The sequence below is a fragment of the Zonotrichia leucophrys genome, chromosome 7, assembly GCF_028769735.1.
Source record: "Zonotrichia leucophrys gambelii isolate GWCS_2022_RI chromosome 7, RI_Zleu_2.0, whole genome shotgun sequence".
Taxonomy (NCBI): Eukaryota; Metazoa; Chordata; class Aves; order Passeriformes; family Passerellidae; genus Zonotrichia; species Zonotrichia leucophrys.
In genome coordinates this window covers 9,275,042-9,296,495 of record NC_088177.1, presented here as the reverse complement: position 1 = coordinate 9,296,495, position 21,454 = coordinate 9,275,042, and the positions used below count along the sequence as shown (strand labels likewise).

Genomic DNA, 21,454 nt, shown 5'->3' with positions numbered 1-21,454 from the left:
GGAGAGGTTGGACTAATGAGAAACCACAGTGGGCAAGACAGACCGAGCATCTCCAGCTTTCCTGAGAAGAGGAAACACGGTTTGAAAACTTGGGTTCTCACTGCCACCCACGGCAAAGCCAAGGGACACATTCTTATATCCATGGCAGCCCTGATGGGCCTGAGGAGGTAACACTCAGAGCTGTGCAGGTCATTTCTGGTCTACAGGCTGATGCACATTTCACTCCTGTAACCACTGAGGACACCCAGCTGGGAGACAGATTATCTCACATCATTCTAGGCTAATCTTAGTACACCATGCCCAGTCCAGCATGACACATGCACAGGCAGTAAGTTAAGAACCATCTACATAATCAATGATGCAATATTACCAGATCTGCAGGTCCAGGGTAACTTGTCTTCTATCAATTTCTTTGGTGTAGGCTTTTATTCCATTAATTCTAGGGCACTGAAATAGAGACAAACAAGATACAACATAATCAACATCTATCAAGCTAAGCATAAGTGAAAAGTCCTACTCACTTTGATGAATTTGAGTACAGAAGCATTAATTAAATACTTTGCAAAACTGCATGCAAAATATGAATATATCACTCCAGGTGTTTTTTTCTTTAAAGACAGAATGGCTTTGACAGTTCTCCAACACAGGGCTAGTTACAAGTAGCCCTAGGCCATCCTGCAAGCCTTAGAGAGCACTGAAAACTTCTGTTGCAAGGCTACAACAGAAATAGATACAGATACAGTCCTTTTTTTCTATCTCCAGTCCTAGGATGCTGACAGCAAGTGGGAAGAGATGTGTATCTTTCCTGTATGATCCTTCCCTCATGGTGAAGATGCTCAAGTCAACATGAGGAGGGAGCAAAACTATTACAGAGCTGAACATCTCACTCCCTTTACACGTGAACTTTTCAAAAAAGAGTGAACCACAAGAGGTACAAAAGACTCCCTCTACCTTCTCGCCAAAGTGGATCTTGGTAAAGGTGCATGTTTTCAGATGTACACTCTTTGCTCTGATTTTTGGCTCCAGAACTTCTTTAAATGTTTTTTCCATGATTGTTCCAAAGTATGGCCAAGCCTGTACAAGGACCTAAAGAAGGGTGAAAGCAGAAACACACTGAAGATTCTTTGAGTATGACATCTTTTGCTGAGAAACAAACACACCCATTACAGAACCCTGGCTATTAATATCTATCCTTTTAAAATACCAAGTCAACTTTGGTATTTTTTGGTATTTTTTAAAATAACAAGTCAACTTTGTGCACTTAAGTCATCCTTTTGAAAGGATCCATCTCTGTTCCTCAGAAATGGAATTTGTTTCAGGGACTGAACGGTGAGTTTTCAGTACCATGGAGGCTGCTTCTAACCACAGGAGCCAATGAAGCCCACAGTTAAATTTTTTAAGTACAATAATCCCTAATTACTCTAAAGTGTCACAATGTTCCCTGGAGTTAGGTTTATTTAGAGGACTGAGATGAGCTTTTATATAAAAAAGAAAATTTGCTAAAAAAAAACCACCAAAAAACAAGATAGCCACTGGATGCTAATTTGCAAGTTCAGCTGTTTTGCTTTGAGAGGTTGACCACACCTGCTGATGGAAGCACTTGCCTCAGTGCTCTCTGGAACCTTTCTGGTAAGAGGAGATACCACCAAGTTTGCTAAAATAATAATAATAACATACACATGTATGTATCCCTATATATACACAAACAGTTGCATTTTCTTTTAGTCTCAGAATGAAGTGTTGAATTTATCAAACTTGTATCAACCACGATCACATTGGCTCTCAACCTCAGTGGCAACCCCACACTCAAGTGACTCCATACTTCAGTATAGACACTGATACAACTGAATTATGCTAATTTAGTAGTAATTTGATAACTTTCTCAGACTTGTCCCACAGAGTTTGGATGGGAGCAGGTGGCTTCACCAGCTGGAGTTCAGAGCTCCTCACCTTGTTCAGCCACTCCACTCGTTCAACATCAGGGAAGTGAACCTGGATGCAAAGAAAAATAAAAGTGAGTGCCACGTGCCATCTGTCTGAGCACACTGCAGCACATGCAAAAGATAGCATGGAGTGTGGAACAATTGTTAGAGTAAGCTGAGATCCCTCTGCCTTCATACATACATCCCTTATAATTTACTACCTCCTTGAAAAATTGTAAAATGCAAAGATGCCAGTAAAGAATAGTAAAAGGCAAAGAACCCACGTGCACTGATGTATCAGGATGCCTCTGGGCACATTTACATGATTAAAGCAAGTGTCACTTCCTGTTCATGATGTAAAGCAGCATTAGATTTCTCATCTTTCTCTGTCATGCCTTGGGAAGCCACGAGAACCTACTTCCCTTTAAGACCATGAGCTGTGCAGGACCTGTTTCCTGCACTCACTCTCCTCAACCAGGACACCACACTTGGGGAAACAAGAACCTGCTTGGGAAACTCAATGTCTTGGTTGTGGCAGCCTTTCTCCACTAATACCAACGTGGTGCCAATGGCTTCAGGGAAAAGAAGCCCTGTAAGAGTTCAAGTCTGTTAGCATACACTATCATGTGTAACAGTCCAGTGTTTTCACTTCTCAAAGCTTTTTAAGATGGTAAGGAGAAATTAAAATAAAATAGTCACCTATAAATCATGTTTTCAAGTTGGACACACCAAATGCCAACAAGAAGTGTGTATGTCCTTTAAAAACCCCACAAGTTCCCTGAAGTGATGACTTGCTTAATCACCACTAGGACAACTGGGCATGAGACCACTCTCAAGTAACTGATCTCTCAGACCCCTGCAAGAAGCTGCTGAGTGAAGAGTTACAATCACCTTACTACAGTCACACATTAAAGCCTATGGATGTGGTATTTGCAGCTGGTGCTACAAGCTGGCAGCAGGTTACTGCAGAAGGGAAGGACATGCAGCAGCTTCTCAGAATGGACATCAGAGCACCTGAATACAAAGAGAATCTGACTATCATCTAGCCTGATAATAGTAATTGGGTAGGACAATACTTCCTCTTACAAGAGCTGTGAATTACACTTTTCAGGCAAAGCCTCACTTTTCATCAGCTTTCAGAGAGGTGCTCAGAGATGTTTGGATAGAATGGACAGTAGCCTGTTTTTAGTACAGCTTTATAGATTATTGAAGAGCCCATTTTCCCTGCTCAAATCATGCTTCAAATGATCTCATTAAAAAAACCCAAAGTAATATTACCATATTCTTTATAAGAAATTTCTTTTGATGCTCTAAATAGCAACTTTTCCATTAAATAAGACAACAGAAGGTCACTCAAATGTCAGCCTGCACAGGTCTATTTGCATGATGAAGGAAGAACTCAGCACCAGAAGGGACAATCAACACAGACAAACTGCTGCTGACATTTTACAGTGAGGCAGATTATGTGAATCAGGGGACCTCCACTTCACCTGCTAGCCTTTCATTTTCCACCTAAAGGTTCTCCATCACGGCTCATAAATCCTGGCTTCTCAGCTCCAATGTAATTGCCAAGCACCAAAACCCTGCAGCACTTGAGCCACAGCTTAGGATCAGATGTAGGAAGGATAGAGAAGAGATGGAAGCAGCATGGTGAGCTTGTTCTTCAAAACACCTTACAGACAGGAGAGGGATGCGACCCAAAAGAAAGGACAGGACAACAGTTAGGCTACCCCTTCCCAGTGAGAAAGTCACTGCTCATATGTGCAGGGGAGAAATGTGGGGCATTATAAACCATTACATTTGTCTGGGATTATTCCAGAGGAAAGGCTCCTAGAGACTTGAAACAGCACAAAGGGGCATCAGGAAAGAGGCAAAAATCATGAGAATGAGTCTGTACCTAGATCCATCTTTAGAAAAAGTAAAATTGAATTCATTATTTGCACCACAGACACCTGAACCACCAATGGCCCACAGCAAACCTCCAAAGCAACTGCAATGAATCACACTGCACTGTGTCACACCTCAGATGCTGTGATAGCAGACATTTATACACAAATGTACAGGTACATTTCCACCCCACCTGACACCCCCTCATTCAGGTGTCTGCAACCCAGGTCCCACCCAGGCACTTGGTCCCTCCGTTTCCTCTGACAGATGGAAGGAATGGCATTGCTGGATCTCCAAAGCTGGGACCAAAGACCAGCAGGAGCTCCTGGGCTGACACAAAATGGGCTCTTCTTGCAGAAAACACCACAGAAACTGGCTGATTATATGACTGGTGAAAACCAGCTTTCTGCCCTTTATGACAGGCCACCAAATTTCAGTGGGCTCTCAACACCAAAGTTCAGCTCTACTCAATGGGATGAACTAAATGAGCAGTTCTGTGAGGAAGCAGAGCTGGTCTCCAGGTGTTGCATTATCCACTGTGTAGTAAGACACAAGCTCTGAGCAACTCCTTTCCTACCCATGGGGTATCCCCATAATACTCATGCTAGCTAGCATGTCACATGGCTAGTTCAGCTCAGTGACACCACGAAGCTCTCTTCTTGACCCAACCATTTACTCCAAGAGTTTAATGTATCACCATCTGCAGTTTCATACCTCTGAACCATGTGCTCTGGATTTCAGACTCACTTCTGGCCCTTGCTACTGATGACAGCCCTGCCAGCAAGGTCTTGCCCCGAGTTTGTCATCAGTACAGCACATGTAGGAGGAGCCCAAAACACTTCCTACTAATCCCAGAACCAGACACCAAGAGCTGCCAAAATTAATACTAACACAGAGTAAGATTTAATCCTGTAGCCTTGGGCAAGTCCCACTATCAGAATCAGTTTTACCCATCTACAAAAGCAGGCATGCTTCTTGCCAAAGTTTAAGGAATGCAGTAAAAATTACTTAGCATTTGAAAAGAGCTTTGAAGATCAAAAACACTAGTTAAGGGGCAATTACTAGCAAGTAAAGAAAATGTGTAAATTCTGCATGACTCCACCTTGCCCTGCAGCAAGCCACAGCAAGGATCACAGCAACAACAAACCCATGTTAGACACAACAGCATCATTCCGTTCAAACACAACACAGCAATCTATCCATCAGGGTTTGGTTTGGTTTTTTTGCTTGTTTGTTTGGTTGTTTTGGGTTTTGTTGGGGATTTTGGTGTTTTATTTGTTTCTTTTTACAAAAAGTCAGGATTTTTAGCTATTCATACAAGAGGAAAAAAAAAGTGTAAACAAGGCTTTTGCATGAACAAGGACTTAAAGGCAACATTTTAAAAGGACAGTTCTGTACCTAGTAGTATTTTGCCTGGTAAAAGGAGTTTAACATCAGGAAGAAACACAGCATACTTGGATTCTGCCATGTGCAGCCATATAACCAGTGGCAAAAGCAACACAAGCAGTCACCACAACCCCAGGAGCTGGGATGAAGGTGGAAGCCTGGCTGCCTCTGCTCTGAGCATTGCCTGCTTGTACAGAAGTCACGCTAAAGGCTGCAAAGGCCGAAGTCAGAAGGTCTCAACTCTCCAAGCCATGGCTCTGACTGTGCCTGCCATGAGCAGCTTTCCAGCCTGGTTTCCTGAGGAAGCACAGCCTGCCCACGTACACTGTCTAGCACAGGAATGTGACTATTCCAAACTCACTGGCTGGCTTCAGCCAAGAAACTGGTGCTGCAAAACAACCCTGCAAATACCCCAAAACAGATGGTTGAGTAGATTAGGGAAAACCCTCCCAGCATCCCCCATAAAGGAAAGGCTGCATTCTGTATATCTCCTAACAACTGATACCAGGACTGAGCAGAACCTGAGCCAATTTAAAGAAGCCATTTCCTAGGGAGAACAATTTTTAATCAACAGCAAAATCAATGATTGCTCTTAACTCTTCACTGGATGGATTCCCCTCATTTTATAACAGTCCACATGAAGAGACAAAGCTTTATGAATCCCAAGACACTGCCATCATTTCACACCTTCAGAACCTTTCCTAAGATTACAACACTGCAAAGGCAAGCCATGCTCCCCTTGAACTGTATTGCTACTGCCACCTCTGTGTGACAGGAGAGAAGAACTCAGCAGAGAGTTTTAGAGCTCCCAACTGAAGGTCCATGAACACTGAAAGGCAAAAACAAAAGATAAAAAAAGACAACACCACGGAGAATAAACTGAATAGATATCAGGTGAGAATCAGTCTCCAACACAGGCACATGGAAGGAGTAGATCCAATAGAGGATGGGGATGGAAGGAAAATTAAAACTGGGGAGTTAAAAAGCATCAAGGACAAGAGTAGTGTGGAAGCAAACACCCAACTGATGAACAAAAGTTACCAACACAAAAGGAAAGGAAGAGGCAATATAGATAAAACTAAAAGCACACTGTGCAGCCCCTTTATCATTAGGTCCTACATCCTGCCTTCCAGGAGTAAGGGCCAAGAATTTACAAATCAGACCTCTGGAAAGAGTCTGACTCTACCATCTCTATAAGCACATGCTGGGCAGTGGGAGATAGAAATGAGAGACCCTTTAAACCTTCCCTTCTCCTGAAGGAGGCTGAACAGCCCCAGCATTGTCAGACCCCAGGTGCTCCAGCCTCTGACCATCCCAGTGGCCTCTGCTGCAGCCTCCCCATTTGCCCAAACCTCTCCTGGGCTGGGGCACAGAGTGCTCTCTGTGCAGCCTTGGGAAGGCCCAGTGCAGGGCAATCAATAATGGACCACCAGCTCCCACACTAATGAAGCCTGAAACTTTCAGCCACAAAACCTAATGAAACTTTTTGCATTTGTGTGCACTGTGGGGGCAAGCCTGATTTTTCAACAGTGACTAAGAGGCTCAATTTCTGGTTACAATGATTCAGGGCACTTGAGGATAAAACACAACACTGCTCTCACAGCATCAGGGCAAGAGCTGACACCATCACATTCATTAATGCCCTGAATTGGTGTTTTTTTTATGCTCTGTCAATACAAACAAGCAAAAACCTCATTCAGAGACAGACTTCTGTGCCTGGCGGGAGGGAACATGTGCAGGGAGCTGCACCAGCCCTGGCAGGAGACCCTGGCCTCACTCATCAGAACTGCCAGCTGCCTTCATTTCCCACAGAATTAAGGAGATCCAAGTGCTGTAGGCTATATAAAAGTTTGCCGACTATAAATGCCTCCATGCAACACCCTTTACAAGAAAAGCATTTCCGTACCAGTCACTGACAGATTTTTAAATGCTAAGTAAATTACGATAAAAGAAAAAAGATCTAAACATCTCATCATCCTTTCCATTAGCCAACAACAGCTGCCCAATAAATAACCCAAGACACAGAATAAAATGGCAGGCAGAAATTCTACTTTCTTCACTTTAAAACGTAGAGTGACTAGAAACAACTGTGAACAACAAACAGGGGTTGGCCTTCCGTATCGTCCAGAGATGACTCTTAAAATTAAATATTTGGGTTTTTAGCAGGATGAAAATATATTTTTAATATATTTTTGTTTGTTTTCAATTTACAGTAAAGGGGAGAAAACCTAGTGGATGAGAAAGGTATAAAGTATACTAAAATAAGTATCTTCAATAGCAAAATACCTGCAATGCAACAACATGTATTTGAAGGGAGATGTCTCTGGCGATACATCAGTCTGTTTTACATACCCACTTACAGCAGCACATCTCCTGGGCTAAACAACTCATAGTTTAATCCTCGCTTTCCTGAGCAAGACTTCAAAATCAAAGACGTTACTGTTCGGCATCGCTGCCACCCGTTCGGCCGCTCGCTCCGGGACACCGCGCTCTCGGAGCCGCCGGTTCCGCGCCCCTCACTCACTCACTCACCCAGGCGGGCAGGTGCCGGGCGGCCAGGCCCCGGCACACCGCCTCCCGCTCGTCCTCCAGCAGCGCGAAGGCGGCAGCCAGGCGGTCGCGCTTCCCCCGCCGGTTGAGTCCCCAGCAGAGCCAGAGCGCCAGCGCCAGCAGCAGCCAGCTGCCGCTCAGCCCCAGGTACCCCGCCAGGTACACGGGCCCGAGGCACAGCAGCGCCCGCGCCGCGGAGCAGAGCAGCAGCCGCGGCAGCGCGGCGGGGCGCGGGGCCATGGCTCAGCCCGAGCCGGGTGCCACAGCCCGAGCAGCCGGGGGGCCTCTGCCGAGTGCGCTCCCCCGCGCCGCCGCCGCGGCTCCCCCGCCCGCCCGGGCCGGCCCCGCCGCCGCCCCGCCCCGCCGCGCCGCCCTCACGGCCAGCCCGGGGCGCTCGGCTCTCCGGCGGCGCTGCGGACACCCTGTGACCCATGGTCACGGCTGGATGTGCAACCATGCGGGGCAGGCACCACCTGTTGGTTCTGGACACTTCTGTTTGCCTTCTTCCTTGGCACTTTCTTCTCGTCCTCTTGTGATTTTGATGGGGATGTTGTGGGAGTTTAGATTCTGAAATACTGATAATCATGGAATCACTGAATCACAGAACCAAGGTTGGAAGAGACCTTTGAGATCAACAAGTCCAACCATCAATCCAGCACTCTCACTCCCAGACCACAGGGAAAATCTTTTACTGACACGTAATCTGAATCTCGCCTGCCTCAGCTTGAGGCCATTGTACTCTAGGCTTCCCAATGCAGGCACAGTAGAAGAGACTGATCCCCACTTCACTACAACCTCCTGTCAGGTAATTGTAGAGAGCAATTAGATCCCCCCTAAATCTCCCTCAGCTCCCTCAGCCATTCCTTGTAAGAAATGTTTTCTCAGACACTCTTTGAGATGCTTTCCACCCTAGTGATATTAATTCTATACCTTTATAAACATGCTTCAACAGACAGGCTGTCATTGTCCAATTCTACACTGTGTTTTCCACTGCAGCTTCCCCTGGATCAGGCAAATGCCACTCTTTGTTCAGTGGATAAGTCTGGAACATCAGTGAATAATGCCAGCTTTTATTGTGGCCCCTTTTTGATACTGGCTGCACAAGATAACAAACGATGAGCCAGATAAAAACCTCCAAGAAAAAGAAGTTGACCATGACTGGGAGAATGAAGTGTGGTCTCTGCTTTGCTGTGGAATTAGTATTTAATTATGGGTCAGTCAATAAATCAAACAACACCACAAGTGATCCTCATTTGTTTGTTAATCATTGCATATGACTGCTCTGGGCTAGAAATCAGTTCAGGCATCTGAAAACTTAAATGCCTCCCATTAGAGAAACTCATGCATGAGACATCTATTAACAGGTGCTTTTGAAACAACCCTCCTAATCTTTCCCTACTGTCAAATGAGGATGACTATGCTCTTCTTCCTGGGGATGTTGCAAAGATAAATCATTATAAAACACACTTAAGGAAGTACTTCAGTACACAGTGGGCAGTAAATCTCTAGAACTTGCAAGGCAGATGGTATCAATAGGTTCAGAAAGGGATTAGGTACATTCTCAAGGAAAGGGCCCATCAATGTATTCCCTAACATCATAGACACAACAGCTGTGGAGGCTGGGGAGAAAGGACTGCAGGAAATGCCTGGGCTCATGACCCCCCTAAACAGCAATACCACTGGGAGCAAGTGGACCAGTGAGCTGACCCCAGAGGGCATTTCTATTTGTAAAGCTGTGAAGGAAAGTCCAGAAACTGGCAGAAGCTGAAGTAGTAACCTGCTCTCTTGATACCATGTATTAAAAACCACACAGTGGTTAGTTTGCACAATTACATGCATCAGGATATAAATCTACATGCACAAAACCATCTGGTTTTGTCCTATGACCAAGGACTGAGGCTGACTTGTTGCTTATTTTTCCTCACCGTCTTCTAAAGCTTTGTCAAACATATTCATTAAGTCATTTCAGCCATATAAAGCTTCACAAAGATAGACTCAGCTCCATCTTTCAGAGAAACAGAAGTTTCCAAGAAAAAGTGGACTCAGTGATTTGAAGACTTGGAAGGTTGCTTTTGCTACTAGGAGGAGCTATAAAAGGTAGATTCAGTATTTTCCTCCTTCATATTATTACTCTTACTGAATTTGAGATATTCATTTCAAACTCAGAGAGCCATGCAGTTTAGAAGCATCAACAAGTGTCAGTTTATTGAGCAGGAAAAACAGTGGGGCTGCAGTGGACTACCTACCAGCTAATTTAATAAACTAAATTTAATTAATAAATAAATAAAACCACAGTTTTTGGTTTCTTATTCTTCGCACAGCTTATCACAACAACCTAGGTTTAAGGACAATAAAAGCACTATCTCTGTACAAATGACAGAGCACTTCCAGTCCTGCAGCACAGCTCACAGCTGCTCTTTAGAAAAGGAGATGCTTCCATGAAAGCAGAACTCCAAGTTCCTTCCTCCACTGTCCCCTAAGACCCTGAGCTTGCAAACAGCCACACTTTCTCAGGCACTGCTTGCTCCTTTACTGCCAGCTCCTTAGCTTGAGAAGTATCTTTCTGTAATTAAAGGGGTTTTAGGAACTTTAAACAACTACACATGTAATATAAAATCTCATCAAACCTTAGCTCGCCCTACTTAAAATTTTATAAGAAAAAGAGTAAACTTTTATCACATCAGGTTACACACAGAGGTGCTATCAAACCAAATACTGTGCTGATGAGACCAAGATAAATCAACAGCCTTTGAGACCACTGTTAACTCTGTTTATCATGGATAATACCCTATTAAAAATAACCTTTAAAATACTAATTTGTTTCTCTGATTTTCTGAAGTGCCAGAGGAAATACTGAATCACCAATCGAGAAGACAACTTAAGATTTATCAACTTCCTCCTGGGGAAAGTATGACCTTGACTGCAGCAGTTGCTTCCAAGCACCAGACACTGAGCCAATCTTATTTCCAGTTACAGGGGAACTCCACAAGCTGTTTTACCTAATATTCACAGGACAGTCACTAAGGTAATGACCCAAGGCCATTGTTCTGGCCTGTGACAATCTTCTCTCCTTGTTTAAATTGATTAGGCATCACCACTACACTTATTAACACTATGATAAAAGTGTAGCTGATTATGACAGAGATTTTTACAGAAACTGCAGAGATTTGAAAATGTATTAGTACTAAATTTGCTGTCTCTCAAGCTGGCCATGGTAACTAAGGCAACACATTTTAAAGGTGGGGAGTTATGAAAAACTGCCAACGCTTTTTAACTACAGAGAACATGCAAAGGAACTAACCTGAGGAATCAACTGAAGCACATACCAAGCTATCAAAGGGTTTCTTGAAGATGACTTTGTAACTTTCTTGTGGCTTCAGGGTTTGTGGCCACTGTGAGATTCCCTCTTTAGTGTTAACAAGTGTTAGAGGTGCAGTGTGTCTTTTTTTTATGCCTCCATAGCAAAATATAAAACACTTACATAAGGCTAAAACCTTACTCCCTGTATTAACAGAATTACTTCTGTATCAAGGCCTGATCAAAGCTATTGCCCCTTCAGCACTCCCAGTCACTTTACAAAGCATTTTTGTTTAGCTTCCTCTGGTTTCATACTCTCCATCCATGCATTGTCTATCCTTTCAAACAAAGCCAAATCCAGACCCTGCCCATCATAGGGCAAGGGCCTTGTATCTACTCCTGCTGTCTGTGCTCAGGCAAATTTGGAGTTCAATTCTCCAGGGTAAGCTGGCTGCTTCTGTCCAGAAATTAAATATCAGTTGGGCAACTCAACAGAGCCTAGGTTACATTGTTCAGCCAGGGATATTATTCTGGCTGGACATTTGTAATTTAGTAATGCAAATAATTATGTATATATGTCCTGTTTTGGGAATCATCACATTGTCATAAAAATTACATATCTAGGTATTATCTATAAATATGGTCTGGACTGGTAAAGTTAATGGATCTCTTCTCCAGTGAAAAATAATAATAAGCAGAAGACTGCAAGGCTTTGATTAGGAATATGTGCAAAACCAGTCTGGGAGTACATGACCTTTGCTTTAAGGGCTCTGCTCCACTGGGCTCACTCCCCATACTGTGCCTCATGTCTGCCCAGCTGATGGCTCCTCACTGCTTTTGTACAGTGAGCAGTAGAGAAGCACTGAAGAGCTGGGACTTTTGGCAAGATAACAAAGCCAGTTACAGCAATTTATTTCACATATTCATTGTTCTTTTACAGCAGAGTCATTAATGCAAGGGCTGTGCAGGGGGATGCAGAGTGTCCACCAAAGGAGGTAAGAGTGTGGTGTGGTGTGGCCCACAGCCCCTTGCCCAGCCTTGCCCCTCCTGCAATCCCACACTGCCCCAGCACTGGCCAGCAGGGTTAGTGCTGCAGCACATGCTGCAGTTGAGGTGGCCACAATACACAAAGTATCACCACACAGTTTTAGAAGGCTTTAAGCATTCACCCATACAGAGTCACACTGCATCAGAAGACTTCAAGCATCTACTCTTTTTGTTTTTCAGCCCAACCTTTTATACCCTCATGTTCATGGATTGCACCTGTGTGGTTGGTCAGTGTCCCTGGGCACTCCATGGCTCATTGCTGTCCGTGCTGCTCACCTGCTCCTCACTGCTGTGCCCACTGGGGACGAGGCTTGGCCATCCTGCTCCCAATTACCACAAACTGTGCACCTACAGAGAAAAGCTGTGCCTTGTATATGCACAAATTATGTAACTGCAGAGGTGAGGCACAAAAATGTGAAAGAATACAAACACAAGATATGATGGCATAAGAGAGAGGAAAAAAATAAACTTCTCTTACAGTGAGGAGGGCATTATCCAGTGCTGCTGAGGTGGAGCTGTCACTTCCCTGGCTCTGGGCACCACTCAGATTTTCACACAAGGCACTTGAGCACACCCTGGTGTCATCCTGGAGCCAGCACTGGCCATGGGCAGCTGGTGCCACCTGCTGAACATGACAACATTTATAATCTGGATTGAGGAAAAATAAATTCCCACCAGAAAAGTCAGATCTTGCTGAAATTAGACTATATTTTACACACAGAAGAATCAGAGGGCTGCAATGAGCCCAAGACAATTCAGTTTATTTTCTAAAGTCTTTGCCAAGTACAACTTCTATTACTGTACTATGTATTTCAATCTCAGAAGCAAAGCCTGTTAAATCTGTTTGGTTTAAATTTTGCCATTGTCATAACATTAATTTATTAAATTTTTCTGTTTGAACAACTGCTTTGCAATAGGATTTGTGAGCACAATATACAAAGTCTTTGGTCTCAAATTTGCACAACACATTTCTTGGAGGATAAAATATTTTATAGATTTTGTTTTCAGTTAATGAAAGGCAAGCAATAAAACCCTAGGAAAAAAAAATTTCCTCCCATCCTTTTAAATCCTTCTTGATTCTGCTAAGTGAAAGATGTTGCTGGTACAGGCTACTGATAAATATCAGGCTATAAAAATTGCCTTTCAAGTGCATGATGAATTTCCAGAACAATCTTATTAATAATCTACAGTTTAGTCTCTAATCCATGCAATTTAGATCTTGCCATGTATCAAGTGCTTAAAGGACTTGCCTGAGCTCACAGAAACATCTTAAAGGAATTTGAGTGCTCAGCCTTCATGAAACACATTGAAAGTGTATCTTGTTTGGTTGGCACCTTCCCCTTGAAGTGGTGTTTCTCAATAAACTGGATCTTATGGCTCTTCACAGCTACTTGAAAGGAGGTTGTAGCAATTTGTCTCTTATAATAAGTGATGAGATGAGAAGAAAGGGTAAATTGTGCCAGGGGAGCTTTAATTTGTATTTTAAGAAAATTTTCTTCGCTGGAAGGGTTCTCAACCAGTGGAATAGGCTGAGTCACCATCCCTGGAGGAGTTTAAAGGAAGTGTAGAAGTGGCACTTTGGGACATGGTTAGTGGTGGGCTCACTGACTGGACTTGATGATCCTAGAGGTCTTTTCCAATCTAAATGATTTTATGATTCTGTGCTTTACCTAATAACACTATCCCTCTTCCACTAGTGTTTTCTACACTCAGGCTTTGAAGAAGTAATGGTTACATTTATCTGCTACTTTCTCTCCCCGGACTGAAAGGAGAGAGGTAAAACCTGACACTTTCTGCTCCTCTCTGTCTTCTGCAGGAGTCAGACATCACAGCACCTTCAAAGTGCATTGAAAGCTCAGATTTGCCAGAGGATTCTCCATGTTGTGGTCTGTGCTTGACTCAGCAAGGGACACAGATCACATCCAGACCTACAGAGTGACAACAGGGGCAGTGCATGTGACACTGTGAGGAATGCTGTCCCCAGCCCTGCCTGCTCAACATCCTTTCCCTGTAATGGATCCTGACACAGGAACATCCTGCCTGCCATCTCCCACTGGAGTGTGGGTTGCCAAGGACAGCACAGGCACTGTTTGCAATGGCACACCTGGGCTGGGAATCCACTCAAAGCCTCTTTCCTCGAGCCAGCTTCTTGCAGAAGAGCAATGACAGCATCTCGCCTCTGTGAGGCTGCACCTCCCAGCTCTGCTGAGCTTCTGCTCAGTGAGTTTAGCCCTTTCAGCTGACTGTACCAAACCGCACGGTGTAGTTACAGAGTCCTCCACAGCACTAGGCACAAGTAAAAGAGTATCTTGGAACTTTTTTATAAAGTTTTTCCCTCTGAACCTGCTCCAGCTCATTGCTGGCAAGTACCAACCTACACAGAGAGCAAATCAGCAGTAAAGGCAATATTCACCCAAAGGTTATTTTGAAAATCTTTGAAAATTTGAAAAACCTCCCAAAAATTCCTTCTTTTTGGGAAAATCCTGATCCACATCCCAGATACTATCTCTTCAGCAGGGAGCATGCTGAAGGCCTCCAGGATCCTGTAGTGATCTTGTAGTGGCCTCTGCTGGCCAGGACTGAGATCCCGGCATCTGTTTAAGTGTCACCAGTCCCGAATCCAGCTAAGATTTACAGAGATATTTTACTGGTGACAGCAGCAGAGACAACATCACCACGACTGTATTAATCATCAGCAGAAACTTCTCACTGGAGATCACTGTTCCACTACAGCTGCTTGTTTTAGGCTTCAAATATTTATGGCAAAAAAAAAAAAATCTTGATGGGTGCAAGTGAAAATCACTGAAGACAAACTTTGGATGTGACTGCTGCCTTTGGATTTGAAACTGAGTCATCTGTTAAACCTTCAGCTTTAGGTGGCACAGAAGGAATAGCCCAAAAGAAGACAGACCGGGAATGTGCATGGCTGGGAGTGATCTACTTTTCCAAGAACAGCACTTTTATGGTAACGGTGTGAACGGAAGTGCTCCCAAAGATATGGAAAATATCATTCTGATTACTCAGCACTTCAGGAGAGATCTTGGGGAAGAAAAAAAAAAGCATAAAGTGTATGTCTGCTGTTTTCTGAACATCAGAAAAATAGAGCTGCTTTCCTGGTGTTCTCCCTTAGTGAAAACTCAGTCTTCCAGCCTCTATTTTACTTTTGAAAAGAGTGTAAATTCTCTGCAGCTAGAAGAACATAAAGTTATGATAATAAACAGGCATTTTCTCTTTGTTTCTCTGTGGGAGTTTGGTGGTCTTTCACTGAATTATTTATCTTTGAGAGGTGTCATAGCTCCAGGCTATTTCACTCACCTTCCAATCTGTTTCCATTCACTGACAGGCTTGACTCCACTAGTTGCCTATGGAAAATCCTGTTGATACAGAAGAGAAAGGTTAAGTTTTTTGTTTAAAAATAATGATAATAAAACCCCCTCCTCTTCTGCTCAAGAGAATTCCTACAAAATTTGGGTTTCATATACTATAAATAAAACCCAATAAAGTTGTGATTGATTTCAAACTGGAAACACAACAGTAGCACTAATCTTTCTCTCTGTTCAAGGTTTTTTGCATCTTTTCTTTTTTCTGAAAATTAGCTTAGAAATTAGATTAGAAGACCCTTTTTTCCAGTACTGCATTTGTTTCTAATGTGTTTGTTACTACAAAATCTTTTGTTCAGAGGAGCAGGGCAAAGGCCCACTAGATTTAATTATCTCCTTCAAAACTGTTCAGCTTTTCCCGTAGCACTGTGTGATTTTGATTGGCTTTTTCAATAATATTTTTTCCTACAGGGAATTCAAGTCAGACCAAAGTGCAGAAAATACATCCACTGGAGGGCAGGCCTGAATCTGGCAGAATGTGCTGAAAAGGCCAAGGAGGAAAGACACCAAAGTTCCATTTTGCTGAATGAAAGGTGTCATGAATCAGTCAGGACTGAATAGTGAAGAATTAGGAGATGGCCTTTTTTCTGAATGGATTCATGACTACTAATTTGTAGCCTACAAAACAGGCTCCAATAAGAGTTCATGTCTAATAAGAAAGACCCTAGATGAAGCTTCTGACATTGACTAAAATTAACATTGACTAAAATAAACCTTACATGACAATTATTAGTTGAAGTCAGCAAATCCCAACAGGACTGATCCCCATGGTGCTGATCAGACACCACCAACTGCAATCAGTGGAGCTGAAATCCAGCCTGACCTTGGCCCACAGGCTCCCTGTGCTCCCATGGCAGGTCCTGCAGGACTTGTGATCTGAGCTCTCTGGGGTGAAAGGTGTCTCCTGGGGGGTCCTTTCCACACTGTGCAGGCAATGCAGAGGCACAGGGGTGTGCACAGGCAGAAGTGGAGTCTGGCTCCACATCATGCTCACAGCCAGAGCAGCCCCTGGCCATGCTCAGCAAAGAGCTGCTCAGGGTGGGCACCTGATGTCCATCTCTGGACTTGCAATCTGTGCACTCTTTGCTGCCAGCTCCCCTGCTTCCACCCAGGTGGCTGTGCCTCACATTAATTACATGTGACTGGACCAAGTACTTCCTGCAGTACTTGTTTCTGGCTCAGCACTTTGAGATGTTAAACCTTTCACACTGCAGACATCATTTTTGACTTTGAGTGCTATCAAAATCATAACAAAAGCAAAGAGTTGATTTAATGTGACAGCTGAAGAGCCCATATTTACTGCTGCCTGACTAAATCAACCCTCGATTTTCTTTCAGACAAACTGAAAACTCAGTTTTCTTTTTGCAGTTTTTATGGGAGCACATTAAATGAACTTTCTCCTTCCATCAGTGACTCACTCCTAGAAAGGCTATTTCACAAATAGTATCTCCATTCCAAAGGAAACAAGCTGTTCCCTCTTACATTACTCAAGTAGCTGCAGACAAACTAAAATACATTAAGTTAAAAGATTTCAAAATGCATTAGAAACATAGCTCAGAGACAGTCAGCCTTATTTCAAGTAGTTTTCTGATGTAATTGCTGCCCTTTAATGAAATCAATCAAGCCAAATATTAAAGTCAACTAGAAATTCTCAGGGCCTGGCTGGAGACACTTTACAACCCATGGAGTCTCTAAGTTCATAGACGTCTCATAGCATTTAATAGTGGTCACACAAAATATTTAGAGTCTGTGCTAATCAGAAACAGGACATAAATCAGAACAACTCCAATCTGAGGTTGCTAAAAGCCAGTGAGACATCTGTTCAAGTCAACAGCTGCAGGTTTTGCATGTATTAGAATCTGTTTCCTGTAATGAGAATTGAAGTCTTGCCTGGAGATGTGAATAAGGTGATGATATTGGTGCTTTCATTAGGAATAACTATGGATGTGTTTAGAGCTGAGCTGCTGCAGCTAATTTCATGAAATAAAACACACTAAAGGATTCCTCAAACAAACAGTTAAATCCCCAAATAAACAGTTGAAAGTATGTTATCTTGAAGGCATGGGTCTGAGAGACAGTCAGGCTTTCCACATAGAAGAAACCCAGAAGTATAATAATAATTTTAAACAAAGATAAAAGAGAAAAACTTTATCAAAATACAAAATATCTCCCTGACAGTGTTTAGGATAATGCAAGAAAATGCAAAACTGGCATGTCACATGTCAGTCACAGGAAGGAGGTATTTGAAAAAGACTCTTTTAGGGAGTATTTGTAAAAGGTAACACTCCTTAAAGCATCCAGAGGTGCAAGTGTTATAAGTGACAAAGAATCTTTCTGGCTGAAGGACAGTCCAAGAAGCTGTCTGAGATCTGACTACCATGGGTAAAATCAAAGGACTGGTAATTCCACTGTTACATTGAGTGATAAAAATTAAAACATTATTAGGGTCTTCTCTATGAGACTCCAAGATTGTCCTGCTGTTGGCAGTGTAAGAATTTACCTCAGGTATACTACCTGTAAGTAGGCCTTCCAAGAGTGTTCCAAGCCAAGGAATCTTTGTATTCATGACACTGTTTCTGTTACACATTGCAAGTGCAACAAATACTCAAAGGGAACAAGATAAGAGGCAGGCAAATGTTGAAATTACAAAACCAAACAAGAGTCTGGACATATGCAAGACTTTCCAGTGCTAAGCTATGTATTAATGACTTTAGGTCGATCTGAGTTCAAATAATAGATCATGTAAATAGCTATTTTTGTCTCTGTGTCATTGTGTCTGGATTTCTTTATTTTCAGAGGCCTGAAATCAGATTGCAAACATCACCTCACATTTGCATAGTTTAACAAGCACAGACTTGTATATATTCCCTTGTCTAAATGATAAGAGACTGTCACAACCTCTTGCACGGTCAATGGGTACAGTCTCATCCAGTAACTTCTGCATAAAGCCAAAAAATCCAATGATCAAACACAGGCACCTTTTTCCATCACAGATGCTCCTTTTTGGTTTTCTTTATGAGCGTTTTATCAGACTTGGATTATTCTGCTTTGATGAAGAGACCCTTTGGGAAGATATTTTTCATGTGGGCCACTCCTGTGGTCTTTATTTTCACTTCATTCTTTTGGGAAGCAATTTCTTCCACTATCTATCCCCCCTACCTTGAATATTTGTTTTAATCTAGTACATAAACTCCACCTCAGCAGTGCCATTCAATTGTACATCAATCTTCAACTCCTGCAACAGACATTCACTTAAATAATGACCATAAGCACAGCAGTAATTTGCTACTTCTTTCCTCAGAGTACAAGAATAGTTTTAGTTCTCCCATGTGAGATGTCAGCAGTACACAGAGTAGGGAATTTTGATGTCCTTCAGGGTACTTACAAAATTCTGTCACCATGTTTTGCTAAAAAGGAGATTTTCCCTGTAATGTGCTATATTTACAGGGGAGCAGATAGGATCATTGTGCTTTCCCACTGTCTCCTCCCTGATAATTTTCCACAGCTTGCTGGTTATTTTTAGAGTGATTAGTATAAATTAGTAATGTCCCTCTGTCCTTTTGGGAGTCTAGAACACTCCAGAGCAATAAGCACAAACAACCTGTGGGGTCTGAGAGGCTGAAGGGAGGACGGTCCACAATCAGCAAGGGCTGCAATGCCTGAGATTAAAGATCCCTTTGTTTGCATTCTTGCACAGCTCTTACTCTCAGATCTATGAAGATATTTGGATGCTTCATTGCCAGGGGCATCAGAGGGACACAGGACTTGAATTCTTTGCCATCTGCTCCCTCAGCATATGATGCTGTCTTAAGCACACAAGATTTAGCAGAGAACATTTAGCAGCATTTAACAGCAGAACAAAGTAAAGGCTTTCCAAGGGAAGGAGGCTATTGTCAGGCCCCTTCTGTGTAGTTCCAGCCTAGCAGGATGAACTGATCCCTCAGGAACCAAGTTCCAATCTATCACCTTAAATACAGGACTGTGTCCATGGCAAATATTTAATGCAGTGAGAAATCCAAATGTGAAAGGGCTAATGCAAATGGCATCGATGCCAGTAACACAATGCTCTTTGTTTTCAGCCAAGGCACATCAGAAGAGAAACTCATAATTTCTGAAGACGCTTCAGCATGCGGCTTTTGCAAAGCTAACTTTCCTTTTATCTGTCTATTGGTATAAACAATATTCTAAATAATACATCAGGATAATGTATCCAATAATGACTAGAAATAGCCACAATGATCAAGATGTGACCAGGAACTTGTGACCAACAGTGTTAGAGTCTCCACAGGAAATGGCAGAAAAGCAGTTTTAATGTTAATAGAGCTCCTGCTGTTTATAGTTTATTTCTTAGAGAGATGTTCAGCTGAAGTTTCCTTCAGGGCTGCTACTCCCTTAGTGCACCTTCTTTGGACCAGAAAACACTGAGGATGACAGCCAGTATTCCCAAACAACACTGACAGACAGAAAGAATCTATATATGTAAACATGGTTGCTCTTCAGAGGCTCATTTATTTCCATAAAAATGGGATCTTATCCTAAGCCAGTCCTCAGCTGAAGCTTCATCTTTATTGATACTAGAGGAGAAACACCAGTTTTAGGACATCAGCAGTAACAGTGTCCGGTGTTGTTATAAATAATTGGTTTGCAGATGATTAAGCAATAAATCTTTTAATATAAATTAAATCAAGGTTTTAGTTTTCACAACTTCAGAAAAGGCTTTAAAACATACTTGGAGCAGAACCAAGAAAGAAAACTAGAAAGTTATTTTTTTTCTGAAAGCTCAGAAACCAGAAGTAAAAGAGAAAGAAGTACAGATTGGTTAAATATAATTCCAGCATTTTGGATATCTGTCTTGGTCTTTAAATGTCTGTGTTTGGCATTACTGAGCACATTGGCTAAGATCTGGGCAGCAGTTTTGCCTAAGTGTGAACTACACCAACACACACAAAATCTGTGTGTTCTCCAGAGGGCTGGATGAGTTTGCATCAGCTGAAGCTTCATGGTGATACCCAGGGGTGCTCTTTCAGATCTCCTTTTTTTCCTGCTGGTTAATTGAGTAATCAGGATCACTCATTATGTATGTTATTAGTCACTGTTAACTTTTAATTCTGAAGAACCAGAGCTGCACTCCAAAATGCAGGAGTCTTCAAGCATGTCTCTTCTAAAGTGGGAGGTCTGACTGCAGCACTAAAAGCTGCCCATGCTAGTTTCAACCAAGGTTGATTTGAATGTGAGCACCCTGAGCCTTCTTGGACACGGATGTTCATGACCAGCCTGCACTGAAGCCTTTGTTGCTACCAGGATTGGAACTGTTCAGGCAGCTTGGAGCACTCCTCTCAGCAAGTGTGTGAATATCAGTGTCATGAATAGAAGCTCACAGCCTCTGTATCACCTGCTTTTAGCAAGGCAAGAATGTGACTATGCTAGTTTGAGTGACAGTAAAATGCTGGATGATGCACTGGGAACAGCACTGGTTCCATAAACCACTATTTCCAGCGGCACAGATTAAAAGGGAAGGCTGCAGACTGGAAAACCTTGCTGGGTTAGGACCTCAGCACTATGAGGCAGGTTTGAAAGGCAACTCATCAGTAGGATTTTCAGCATTTTACAGGAGGAAGGATCCACAGAGGAAGGGTTTATCCAGGCAGCTGGACAGGTGCTTGCAGAAGGGATAAGTGAATGACCAAGGTGGATTTTGCTGTCATAGCAGACACAGCAGCTTTGTTCCCTTTCAGCTGCTCTACAGTGTTACTAAGCAGCTACTGCAAATTATGCTGTGCTCCAGCAGATGATGGCAATACTCCTCACATTGACACAGAGGGGTTATTAGCAGGAAGAACCAAACTTCAGAAATCTGAGATTCTCAGGTCTGTACCCTACACAAGGAATCAGAAGATTTTCAGTCACTACCTCTGGTGGTGGACAAGAGTTCAACAACACTTTGCAGCATCCTGATTTTCCTGTACCAGTATGGAAAACAACTCT

At 42.8% G+C, this 21,454-nt stretch overlaps 1 protein-coding gene across 4 annotated transcripts in view; it reads right to left on the bottom strand.

The window, feature by feature from the left end:
* ESYT3 (extended synaptotagmin 3) overlaps window positions 1-21,454 on the bottom strand; it is a 46,676-nt gene that overhangs the window by 21,852 nt on the left and 3,370 nt on the right. For 2 of the 4 annotated variants that reach the window (XM_064718562.1, XM_064718563.1), the window contains exons 3-7: window positions 15,405-15,463; window positions 12,568-12,714; window positions 1,951-1,992; window positions 952-1,086; window positions 371-447 (exon numbers count right to left, since the gene is read on the bottom strand). In XM_064718562.1, the coding sequence (XP_064574632.1) occupies window positions 371-447; window positions 952-1,086; window positions 1,951-1,992; window positions 12,568-12,714; window positions 15,405-15,422 (419 nt within the window). In that variant the 5' untranslated portion in view covers window positions 15,423-15,463. Of the gene's footprint in view, window positions 1-370; window positions 448-951; window positions 1,087-1,950; window positions 1,993-7,727; window positions 8,049-12,567; window positions 12,715-15,404; window positions 15,464-21,454 lie in introns of those variants that run through there. The other 2 variants (XM_064718564.1, XM_064718561.1) reach the window with 2 other exon arrangements.